General features: G+C 35.7%; 1 protein-coding gene across 13 annotated transcripts in view; it reads right to left on the reverse strand.

Annotated features, from left to right (window-relative positions):
- SLC5A11 (Sodium/solute co-transporter-like 5A11) overlaps positions 1–12301 on the reverse strand; it is a 72738-nt gene extending 60437 nt beyond the window's left edge. For 6 of the 13 annotated variants that reach the window (XR_010949979.1, XR_010949977.1, XR_010949975.1 and 3 more), the window contains exons 1-2: positions 11857–12301; positions 3052–3255 (exon numbers count right to left, since the gene is read on the reverse strand). Coding sequence is in view for 1 of the 13 variants with exons in the window: in XM_067768850.1 (XP_067624951.1) it covers positions 3052–3063 (12 nt within the window). In the remaining 12 variants the exon portion in view is untranslated. The other 7 variants (XR_010949972.1, XR_010949974.1, XR_010949969.1 and 4 more) reach the window with 7 other exon arrangements.
- Positions 12302–13393: the final 1092 nt, after the last annotated feature.

A 13393-nucleotide genomic window follows, 5' to 3' on the forward strand; every position in this document is an offset into this window, starting at 1 on the left:
TTGCATGCAATATTTTACTCTTGGCAACTCTGTTCGATCGTCATCGTGTCGTGATCACTGTCGTTAAAAAACGAGCAATGATCGGCTGATGGTGGTCCGCAAACGTATTGCAAAGGAGTATTGTTAGAGTACTCCAACATGAAGAAAATGGAACACATAATCCAACAATTTTTGCAGGGTTGTATTTTTTAACGAAGTTTATCCTTTTTATCAAACATGAAATTTTGACTCGTTTCTAGATCCCTGGCATTTGTATAGCTAACAATGGCTGAAATTGGTTCCATAACAAAAGAGCTAGAGCTTTTGCAACTTTATGTACCTGTGAAACAACAATTATATTAAGAACCAAAGCCCAGAGCTGAGGGTAGTGTATTAATGCAGCAGTGCATGGCAAAGTAGCAGCCTAACTCATTAAAAGTGGTTGGTAGTGAATCTGAAAATGTTTTCACTAAAACTTAAAAGCTGGTTGTGAAAATGCTGTTAGCTTATGTATGTAGTGCACAACATTTTTGCTTGACTACCTGAAGGGAGCGCAGAAAACTTCCAATATTTTTTTGTACTTAGCTGAACAAAACTCACAGAACATCCCGTACGATGCAACCATAATTTGCACGTGACACACTGACAAGAGTATGACCATTTTAAGCAGATTCTTTTCCGGCAAATGCAGCAAAACCACGTGAGTGATCACACCTATTGGATCGGGCGAAGCACTACTACAATAAAAAGAAGATACAAAGGCCCATTGGGATATTGAGTTGTCATGGCAAGCCCCTTATATTTGCTGTTGTTGTTGTACCGATAAGGACACTTCCCGAAGGTTTTGGGGAGTGTTATCGATGTTGATGGTACATTGCCGGGTGCATATCCGGTACGTTCCGGTAACAAGCACCATTAAGGTACTAGCCCGACCATCTCGGGAACGATTTAGTATGACCACATGAAACCTTCTACGCCATCCCACCCCCTAGATCCATTACAAACTTGCGGTCGTCAGAGCCTCGGGTGCTAAAGAGACAGGATTCGCCACGTTTAGGTGTGCTTGACAATTTTTTTGAAGAAGCTATAAATTCAGCTGACAACCCCTTGAAAAGGTTGGGCTACAACCTCTTCAACCAATTTGGTATTTTAGTCGCCTCTTACGACAGGCTTACCTAAATAAATAAATGTAAAGCGCGATAACCTCCGAAGAGATCTAAGGCCGAGCCTCTCTTCCAATTTGCGTGGTGCTCCTCTTGATTTTCCCTGCAGATTGGTCGGACGGGACCTACATGTTTTATACCGACTCCGAACGGCATCTGCAAGGCAGATAAGTTTTCACTGAGGGCTTTTCATGGCAGAAATACACTCAGAGCGCTTGCGAAACACTGCCGAGGGGCGACCCCGCTTAGAAAAATTTTCTTCTAATTGAAAAACCTCATTTCTAAAATTTTGATGTTGCTTTGCCCGGGGTGCGAACCCAGGCCATACGGTGTGGTAGGCGGAGCACGCTACCATCACACCACGGTGGCCGCCACGACAGGCTTACCTGCCGCGGGTATATTCTAAGCCTATAATCTGCTGGGAGCGCTTTTATTTGTATTTCAAATATAATAATCTATATATATAAAATTCAAATTATGTATGTATGCATGTATGTAGGTATAACGTTAATTTGACGATCTTAACGTTAATAAACGAAATGAAGTGACTTCGTTTCGTTTATTAGCGTTGATTATCGTAACGAAATGATATCGTTTCGTTCGTTAAGCATGCCTGGTATAGATCGAGTTGCGTCCTAAACCGATCACAACCAAATTTGCACAACCTACTAGAAACCTTCCAGAGGCTAAAAATAATTTCGATATATAAAAGGGGCGTGACACCTGCTATACAAATGGAATTTTTGATAATGCATAACTCTGAAGGTATTCATGCTAGAACATTGAAATTCAGTAAGGGGTTATATGAGGTTAATCCCTAACACCCCCAAGAAAATGTGGGGTGGGGGAGAAGGGGGCGTGGCACCTCCCATATAAATGTAATAATGAAAATTGGTATAGAGCTATATGACGTTGTCCTAACAGCACCAGTAATATATGGAATTGAAATAAAACAAACAAGACAAATGGGACTTTCAGAACTATGGCTGCCTTAAAAACTTAGGTTATTTACACGTAAAGATTGATTGCAGAGTTGGGTTTGGCTGTTATTCCTTTAGTATTCCTTTATGTTATCTCTAGGGTTGGTATTTTTGGATACGCATGGAGGAGCCGGAAAATACATTTTTGTTTAATTTGATATTAATTGATGTAATTTTAAGGTGTTGGAAGCCGCAGTTGAAGTAAATGGGTGCTTTTTCGTCTATAGACGGATTTACGTACAAAAATTTACTCTCTTTAGAAATATGAGAGGGCATTTTGGCGGAAACACTTCAGCAGCAGCCTTTGCTGAACAACGTCTTGAAATTAATTATGGCAAAATTCATATTTCTTTACTACTAACAGATTTGATTTCTTTTCCTGCAAGTTTTTGTAAATTATGACTTCACCTGAAGGTTTAATGTCTACTGTTTCTTCCAAATATTGAATCTATCATTACAAACTATAAATTGCTTTGAGAAAAGGCATTTTAGGCACCTTAAAATGAGGATGTTATATCACTAGAACCAAGACAACTTATCACTCCCCAAAACCTTCGGGGAGTGTCTTTATCGTTAATACAACAACAACAAATAAAAGGCGGGCGCCATAAAAAAGGTCCTGGGTTTAAGTCCAGGGCAAATGGTAAAAACTCCGAGTGTATTTCCGCCATGAAAACCTTCTCAGTGGTAAGTCATGTGCTTTGCAGAAGGTCTTCGGAGTCGGAATCAAACATGTAGGTCTTGCGCAGACGTAGTATAATGAAAACAACTAATTAAAATATCCAATAAAAGCCATAGAGAGTATCTCCTTTTTAGGTCTTCCCGCTACCAGCCGATGTCAGCGTAATTTTTTAGTTTTTCAAAAACAGAGTCGAGAAGATAATAAATACATAAATTAAATTAGATTGTTTATTTAGTTTTCGAGTTACCTTGTCCGGCATTGTTGAGTGATAAAGATGAACTCCGCGGTTTTTGTCGTTCTTATGTATTTTTTAATTTGTGTTTACATCCACAATAGTCACAACTTTTCAAGTAGAATACCAAGACGCATGGGAAGCGCTGCAATGCTAATTAACTTTTCGTTAGCTCCGACTCACCAACAAAATCTTAGTCAATCACCAACGTCATTGATGCTTTAAAAAGACAATTATGTACTTAAATTTACTTTTATGCAATTTATTTTGAATGCGTTCACATACAAGCACAAACATGTATGCTTCTACATATCGCAGGTCTTTTTGTAAAAAGATGTAAGACAAAATTTAAACTTTTTTTAAATTTTACGATCAAATTTAATAACACATTGATGTCATTTATTCAGTCTCATGTAATACTCAATGAGATATAGTGAGGGGTGCCACAGGGTAGTGTCCTATCCCCACTTTTGTTTAATTTCTACATTTAATTTCTACATATCTAGGCTACCTTCGCCACCAGAAGGAGTTACTATCGTTTCCTACGCCGATGACTGCACAATAATGGCCACAAGCCCAGGCCAACAGATCGATGAGCTTTGCAACAGAATAAACGGCTACCTCCCTAATCTCTCCAGTTTTTTCGCCTCGCGAAACCTGGCACTATCACCGACTAAATCCTCCGCGACCTTATTTACAACATGGACGTCCCAAATGTCGACCATTTTGAACACCCACATCGATGGCATTACGCTACCAACGGTCCTACACCCCAAAATCTACGGTGTGACGTTTGATCAGGATCTACATTTGGTGAGCATGCAGCCGAAATTGTACCGAAAATCCAGAGCCGTAATAAAATCCTCAAATCTATTGCTGGCAGTACTAAGACTAAGAAACGCTCATTACCACATACAAAGCAATTGGCCAGCCAATTGCATGCTACGCGTCCCCTATATGGTCGCCAAGCCTAAAAACTACTCACTGGAAGAAGCTGCAGGCCTGCCAAAATACTGCCCTCAGAGCCGCCACGGGCTGTCTTCTTATGTCCCCAGAACACCATCTACATAATGAGGCGACAATACTCCCCATGAGGGAGAGAAATAAGATGCTAACCAAACAGTTCCTGTTGAATACCCAGAAACCTGGGCATCCCAACAGACATCTGATTGATGGGCCAACACCGCCTGGGGGCTTAAGGAGTCATCTCCGTAATCATTATGAGGAAATATGGCACCTGAGAACTCAGCCGTATGAAGCGGCAGTGAACTCCACAAACAGGCGTCGGACCTTTATGCCGGGAATTGCCCGGTGAATCCAGTACTCAAAGAACAGTACCCAAAACTTGCGGAAGAGGAGCGCATACTCCCCAGGGAAACGCGAGTCACTCTAGCTCAACTTCGTTCTGGATACTGTAACAGGCTAAACTCTTACCTATCCAGAATCAACCTCGACATACAAAATGTATGCCCCGCTTGCAGTGTGTCCCCACATGACACCAACCATCTCTTTAATTGTTATGTGGAACCAACGCCTCTAAAACCCCTTTCATTATGGTCCACCCCTGTCGAAACAGCAAGTTTCCTTGGACTCCCATTGGAGGATATTGATTACAATTTGTGATCGGTCGCGGCTATTAGGTGGGGCGAAACATTGCTACAACAACAACACCAACAGATAGTTGGCGAGAATAGATGCCTTTTCACTGTTATTTTATAACTTGTGGTCTTTGCAATGGCTTTGACTTTTATGGAAAATTATTCAATACGAAATAAATCTGCACTCCGCTAAAAAAGGTTTTTTGTTTTTTTATTACACTGAGATTACACTGTTCCCCATTCCCCCCGTAGATCCGCGCCTGCATGTATGTGTGTACATCAGACCTGTTAAATAATGATTACTAATGGTAATGATTAGCAGTTCCATTGATTATTTTTTTTAAACGCCATTTAATGAATACTTGCCATTATTTTCTATTTTTAATGATTACGTTTCAATTAATTCAAAAAAAAATCATGATTTTTTACAATTACTTAAAGAAATCAAAAAAAAATCAAAAATAGGCCTTTTTTGATTACTTTTGATTATTTTTGATATTTTTTGATTTTTTTTTATTATTTTTGATTATTTTTCCGCTTTGTTGAAAGAAAAATTCTTGTTTGTTGCATGCACAGAATAATTTCTACATACAAGTACATTTTAGGATGCAATATTAAATCGTAACCGCTTATCGAGGCAAATATATACATGCAACATATAGGGAGAATGGTATATGAGCGTTGACCTAAACATATTCTCCGGTAAGTATGTACACGTGCATAATTTGTTACACTCATTATATAAAATAATAACGATCCTCTATGGTTCATCCTTAAGTCAAGCCAAGTTTGTTTTGTATACAAAATTAATATATCCACTATTTTGGATTACGTAATGGCTATGCATTTGCATTTGCTTTCAATAAAGTTAAGGTTTCGAATGAAACGTCCGACAAAGACTGACGCCTTGGAGCATTTATAATCCCTGCAAAGGAAAATAGTCGCTCAACAGGAGCAGAAGAAGTTAAAGGCGTGTTGAAGAGTTTTGCATTTTCTTTCAACGCACTTCGTGTTTTCCAAATGTCCATGCTAGTATATGAATCACCCAGATAGCTATACAGCTCATTTTGTACCAAATTTTTCAGCCCACCTTTTGTTGGAGAACATTGCCGATGATATGAAACCAATATTACTAAAATAAAGCGAACAATATGATAAACTTTGATTATCATATTGTTCGCTTTATTTTAGTAATATTGGTTTCATATCATCGGCAATGTTCTCCAACAAAAGGTGGGCTGAAAAATTTGGTACAAAATGAGCTGTATAGCTATCTGGGTGATTCATATACTAGCATGGACATTTGGAAAACACGAAGTGCGTTGAAAGAAAATGCAAAACTCTTCAACACGCCTTTAACTTCTTCTGCTCCTGTTGAGCGACTATTTTCCTTTGCAGGGATTATAAATGCTCCAAGGCGTCAGTCTTTGTCGGACGTTTCATTCGAAACCTTAACTTTATTGAAAGCAAATGCAAATTTGTTATAATGACTAAAACAACTTTTATATAATGATTCCCATCGAAATATCGTTATTTTTGGCAATGTTAGTTTAATGAAACAATTTTTAATTGATGCAAATAATTATTAATTAGATACACATTTCATAACATCACTACTTCCTTTTAAAACATCAACTAGTGCAATTTTTATGCTTACATTTTCTAACTGTACCATTGAGCATGTACATTAGATTGGGACGAAACCTCACTTGTCTGTAATTTCCGTTGTTAATACTAAAAATATGGCTCACTATGCAAAACTTAAGATTTTATAGAAAATATCCTAGAAGTAATCATAAGGAAATAAAAAGTTTTAATATAATGTGCATGGACATATGTATGTTAATAAATTTAACTGGGATATAACAACATTTGGTTAGACAACTAGTCATGATGATGAATGACAATTTAGAGGATCGCTCCAGTTGGAAGTTAAGCTATCAACCATCAACTTAAATAGTATTATACTGTTTTCACACAGAAACTTAATGATCTCATTTCACCTGCTAATGAAATCGTAAATTTTTTAACACAGAAGTAACTGCTCGATTAGTATGAAGGATGAGACAGACAATCATGGCGAAACGATACAAGGTGGGAGCATGGTGACATACCTACAAACAAAAATAATTCCATGTACTTGTAAATTCGATGGACAAATGTCAAAATCGTACTGCGCCGGTAGTTGATGTATCAAATCAAATAAAAAAGGTTATAATCAGCTGTTCGATGCGGCCACCTTGTATCGTTCCGCCATGCAGACAATGACATTTGCTTTGACAAATGACATTTTTAAGCACTGAACACACCAAAAACTAAGAAGCGGAAACGGAAGGGGAACGCTGCCAACAGAGTTGCATTGTGCTTTTGACTTCATTAGGCATTCGATTAGCTACTAATGAAATAATAATAGATTCGAATTGTATGTAGAAAACTGCCTTTATTATTCAATAAGCCGTCTGTGTGAAAACAGTATTACTCATACATATTGTTTGAGCATATTGTTTTGTCATAAAACAATACGCACTCCCCAGGTATTCATCGGAAACACTTATAGATGGGTATGGGCATACATATGTACCCATATGCCTAGATAAGCGCTCACGATATACCGGTACATCCTCCAATGTACTTGTATGTACAAAACAATCAGTGCATAGCCATAACGTAATCCAAAATAGTGGATATATGTGACCCGGCCTATGAAAAGGTGGCTTATGACTCAAAAAAGAAATTGCGAGAAACAGCTGTTAGTAGTAATTAGTAGTAGTAATTTTTTGAGTCATAAGCCACCTTTTCATAGGCCGGGTCACATATATTAATTTTGTATGCAAAACAAAATTGGCTTGACTTAAGGATGAACCATAGAGGATCGTTATTATTTTATGTAATAAGTGTAGCAAATTATGCACGTGTATATACTTACCGGAGAATATGTTTATATCAACGCTAAAATACCATTCGCCCTATATGTTGCATGTATATATTTGCCTCGATAAGCGGTTACGATTTAATATTGCATCCTAAAATGTACTTGTATGTAGAAATTATTCCGTGCATGCAACAAACGAGAATTTTTCTTTCAACGAAGCACAAAAATAATTAAAAATAATAAAAAAAATCAAAAAAAAAATCAGAAATAATCGAAAAAATCAAAAATAATCAAAAGTAATCAAAAACGCCTTTTTTGATTACTTTTGGTTATTTTTGACTTTTTTCAATAATCGGAAAAAATCATGACTTTTTTTTTTTTGATTTTTTCCTAATGGTAATCAATTAGTAATTGCTTTTTACGGAAAACAATTGAAATAATCATTGGCCATTAAAATAGGCATCTAATTAATTGATTACTAATGCTAATTCAAATTTAACAGGTCTGGTGTACATAAAGCACCTTGTATAATGATTGAATTGTATAATATCATTCCCCAAGATGATTAAAAACGTTCAAATTTAAAAGCATTTTCTGTTCGAAAATTAACTTATCGGCGGGAGAAAAATGTACCATAAATGTGATTATTCTTGAATAATCATTTATGATTCATATTTCGAAACGGTTTTTGTTCATATCTGACATATATGTAATACTCCTATATTGCTAATAGAAAATGCTCGCAATGCGTTTTCAATTCGAAATCAAAACAAGACAGCCTATAAAATTTTTGTGATTGTAGCAGCATAAGTGTGACAAGAAAAAATTTTAATTTAGGTACATTCGATTATTGAATACAAAAACAAAAACGTGTAAACAGCAATATATCGGCACTCTGATGTTTGGGAATGTACCTAGCCTTTTGTAGCATATATGATATCTTATATCATTGTAAAATTGGGCTTTAATTGTTTTAGAGTAGGATTTGAATGCTTTTCACAATCATTTTCTGATCATATTCGTGAACATATTTCAATCGTTTTGGTTGAAATTTTTAAATCATTTTTGAATGCGATTATCATGCATTTATTCTTCATATCTCATACAAAATAAGACATACATGCTAATCTTATTTAATCGGGGGAAGAAAGCATGCGGAAGTGAGCTATTTGAACCAAAGGTAACTCGCAAACAAACTAGACCAATATACACCTGCGACTACAACATCCAGCATCAGCTATGATCGTCAACATCTTAAAATACGATATGGTATGGGATGTTGAAGCCATATCCAAGTACATATGTCAAGAGAGTTTCACTTACATGGGGTTCAAATAGTTCACAACCTTTGTATTTTCTAATGGTGGGATTTTATTTTCTGGGAAGCCGAAGGTAGAGAAATGGTTTGGGACATCTTTTGTTAGGAGCAGTATATGCATTATTTCTCGTTATGAAGAATAAAATTTTAATATATTTTTTCTGAACTTCATGATTGAAAAAATGTGTCTGTGTGAAAAAATAAGATCTTCAATCAAAAGTAAAATTTTAACAACTATAAAATTAATTATTCAGTCAACAAAGATTGTCAGAAAAGATTCAGAAAGCTGAATGCAAAATGATTAAAATTTTGTATCACCTAAAGTAAACGCATTTGATTCAAATATGATTCCAAAATGTGATTGAAAAACTATATTCAGTTGTTGATCATCAAAATTATTCATATTTGATTATTTCTTTTGTTCAATTGTATGATAACTCATTATTTAGTTGTTGTTGTTGTTGTTGTAGCGATAAGGTTGCTCCCCGAAGGCTTTGGGGAGTGCTATCGATGTAATGGTCCTTTGCCGGATACAGATCCGGTACGCTCCGGTACCACTGCACCATTAGGTGCTAGCCCGACCATCTCGGGAACGATTTATGTGGCCACATTAAACCTTCAGGCCATCCCCTCCCTCCCCACCCCCAAGTTCCATGAGGAGCTTGGGGTCGCCAGAGCCTCGTCTGTTAGTCAAACAGGATTCGCCGCGGACAGGTGAGGTTGACAATTGGGTTTGGTGAAGCTATATATTGCGCTGGCAACCTGAAGGGTTGCGCTACACAGCCCCTTGAATCTGGTATTTTAGTCGCCTCTTACGACAGGCATACCTACCGCGGGAATATTCTGACCCCCTAACCCGCTGGGGTCTCATTATTTAGTCAGAAAGAGTGATCAAATTGTATTGATATGTAGGGAAATTCAAAATTTATTCACCTAAATGCTGAGTGGGATGTAATTCAAAACATTCTACTGAAATTTTAACAAAAATTAAATCACTTGGTGAAGAAATTAAATTTAGCCAAACGGAAAATTAAAAACAAGTGTGACAAATATGGCGGAGATGGTAGGAGGACTATGAAGCAAACAATTTTAATTTAAAACTCAAATTGACTTCCTTATCAAAGGTGCGATATTTGTGTACATACATATGTACAGTGGTGGCCATATCATATGCAACAAACAAGGTACTTACGAAAAATTGTATGTACTTTATCAGTACAGTGGTGGCCATATCATATGCAACAAACAAGGTATTTACGAAAAATTGTATGTACTTTATCTTCAAACTTTGCAGAATATTGATTAAAAGTTAATTTATTTAAGTTTTGCATGTACACTTTTAATATATATTTTTAAATTAAACAAAATTAATTCTGATATAAGAGAAATTTTTTACCTTTATAACTTAAACTTAAAAAGTATGTCGACAAAACAAATGCAACTTTTTGTTGTTATTGTGAAAAATAGCAAAACTAGTATTTTGTTGCAAACCCATTGCATTTTATGACTTCGGTGCATCGTTTTGGCACTGACGCAATTAAATTATCGATGGTTTTCATCGGGATCGATTTCCAGGCTTCTTGAAGTTTATTAAAAAGTGCATCGTCATTTCTAATGCTAGTCCTATCTATCCGCCTGTTAACCATTTCCCACAAGTTCTCAATCGGATTGAGATCCGGGGACTGTGGTGGCCATTCCATAACATTAACTTTATATGTTCTAAACCAAAACTTAACATATTTTTCCGTGTGCTTCGAATCATTATCCTGTTGGAAGACCCAACGTACCGGCATTTCCAATTCAGCATATGGCAGCATTACTTCTTCCAAAATATTTTTGTAGGCGTAATGGTCCATAATTCCATAAATTTTATGTAATGGTCCAACTCGGTTTGCAGTAAAGCAGCCACACACCATTATATTGGCTCCACCATGCTTAGCTGTGTTCTTCTTTATTCACTGGTGTTCTCACATAAGACATTCCATCACTGCCTATCAAGCTAAATTTTGACTCATCGCTGAAGAGGACTGCTTTCCATTTGCTGATCGGCCAATTTAGATACTCCTTGACAAATTTCAAACGCTTTGCCTTGTTCTTCACTGAAATCATAGGTTTGTGTGCAGGGCGGCAACCTCACAATGAAGCTTTTAAAAGGCGTCTACGCACACTTCTCGTGGATAGTTGCAAATTTAAATCGTTTATTTGTCTTGGAACAATTTCAGAATTCTTTTTTGCCAGTTGTACTATCAAGTTGTCTGTCCTTTGTTTTGCGTATGCGCCTCCTCGATGAATAACAGCAACCTCTTTTCTTATAACAAACCTTTTTATTACACGCGTAATGGTACTTTTGTGTATGCTATATTTTGCAACAAATGTCTTTCTGTGCCATTCCTGTCTGAAAATCTGCAATAATTCTCTTCCGAAGTTCAATTCCAAATTTGATCTTGCCATTATCAGAACCGCGAACCTTTATTTAAATAAACATACTTATTTATTTACAGGAACGTTTGATAATATATTATACGCAGTATACAAGCTATTTTGAGGGACAGTTAAATCAAAGGCAACGAATAAAATACCGTTACAGTAGTGTTACCTACACTACTTTGAAGAGTTGCATTTGTTTTTTACATGCTCCTTTAGGGTTGATATAAAAATGGGAGTTTATCTTTTTTTAAGGGAACAAATACTTTGCGTTTGAAAACAAAATAAATATGTACAATCGAAAGTAATGTAATTTCCCATTAAATCAACATTCTGTAAATTTTAATTATAAAATATGTACATATTTTTGTAAATAGCATGTTAGTTGCATATGATTTGGCCACCACTGTACATATATATGTACAATGTACATATACAAAGTAAATATGTACATACATGTGCATATGGGGCATACATACATACATTTTTAATGATATGAGTGTTTTTAAATAATTCTCAAATAAACCCGGTTTATATAACCATCAAAAACTTCTTTATTTTCGTAAAATGTTTTTAAAAAACATCACCGACATATTACCAAAAATTACCTACAACTTTATTATGACATTGGTTTTGATTTAGGGAAATAATTTATTCATTATAATACTTTGCAGCAACCGCACTTCCATAAACACGATGCACATCAACATTGTATTTACATTAATATATACTTATTTACACTTTTTTATGATAATAATGCGTCTATTTTTGCCAACTTTGAACACTTTCTTAGTAATTTTTTTTGGCTTTGAAAATTTTCCAATATTACGAATACATATCAATGCATTTTTAAAAGTCGAAATAGATTTGTATAAAAGAGATTTGTTAGCGGTAAATAGCGTTAACGATTTGGAGCACACTGAAGCGACAACGTCGAAATTGAAACACGAAACAATTTCTTTTTTTTTTTATTTATATATAAAACATTAATAGCGAAATAGCAACAGGAACTGGCGTAAGTTTCTAACGTCTTCGCGAGTCAACAATTTTAATTGTACTAAGCGCATTGTGGGCCATGTAGCCAGAGAAATACCATAGGAAGAGAATGTGAGAGAGAGGGCCAACTACAAAGGGAAATATTTAAAAAGTTTGAGGTGGGAGGCAGGTTTTCAACTTTGGACCGCATTGGGGAGCGCAATTACATATTGCTACACTTACGGTCAACAAAAAAATCCGAGGAAACTGTTTGCCCTGTTACGGCGTTTCTACAGTCACTACAGCTGCGTAACGAAACTTTTCAGGTATTGTGGTCAATAGCTGTGTTTTTTTTTACATCTATAGACGTTTACGCTTAAAATTTATATGGACGCTAAGCGTCAAACTTTAAATATACCTCTGAAATTGCTGCGCATAAAATTAGTACTACTAAATTTCAACACGCATTATACTCAGATGTAACTGAAATATGTATGTGTCTATGTTTCACCTTGTAGGGTTCTTAGTATTATTTGTTTTTATTTAACTTTCTGTTTAAGTTACTTTGAACTTTTTAATTTTAATATGTTTCATCAAGCATTTTAGATACCTTTTAAAAGGGCGAAAGTTTACGATTTACACGGACCACAAACCATTAACTTTTGCTTTAAGCTCAAAAACGGAGCGCAGCCCTAGGCAAACAAGACATCTCGAATTTGTTGCGCAATTTACTAATGATATACAGTAGATATATAAAAGATAGGAGGAAGATAATGTTGTAGCTGACACATTGTCACGAGCTTTTGAAGTTGATTCAATTAAAAATTCAGAGATAAATTTTAAAGTTTTACAAAATGAACAACAGAAAGATAATGAACTAAATGAACTGACGAACAGTCAAAATTTTAATAACCTTAAGTTAATAAAAATTCATGTACTAAATTTTAATATTTAGTGTGAAATTTCGGGTGAATATCCCCGGCCGTATGTTCCATATAATTTAAGAAAACCGATTTTTAAAATGTTACATGGAATATCACATCCAGGTACAAAGGCTACTCGTAGACTAATAATTAAAAAATTTTTTTGGCCAAATATGAACAAACAAATTAATCTATGGTCTCGAGAATGTATCGGTTGCCAAAAGTCGAAGGTTTATCGTCATACAAA

The sequence above is a fragment of the Eurosta solidaginis genome, chromosome 2 (genome assembly GCF_040869045.1).
Source record: "Eurosta solidaginis isolate ZX-2024a chromosome 2, ASM4086904v1, whole genome shotgun sequence".
NCBI lineage: Eukaryota > Metazoa > Arthropoda > Insecta > Diptera > Tephritidae > Eurosta > Eurosta solidaginis.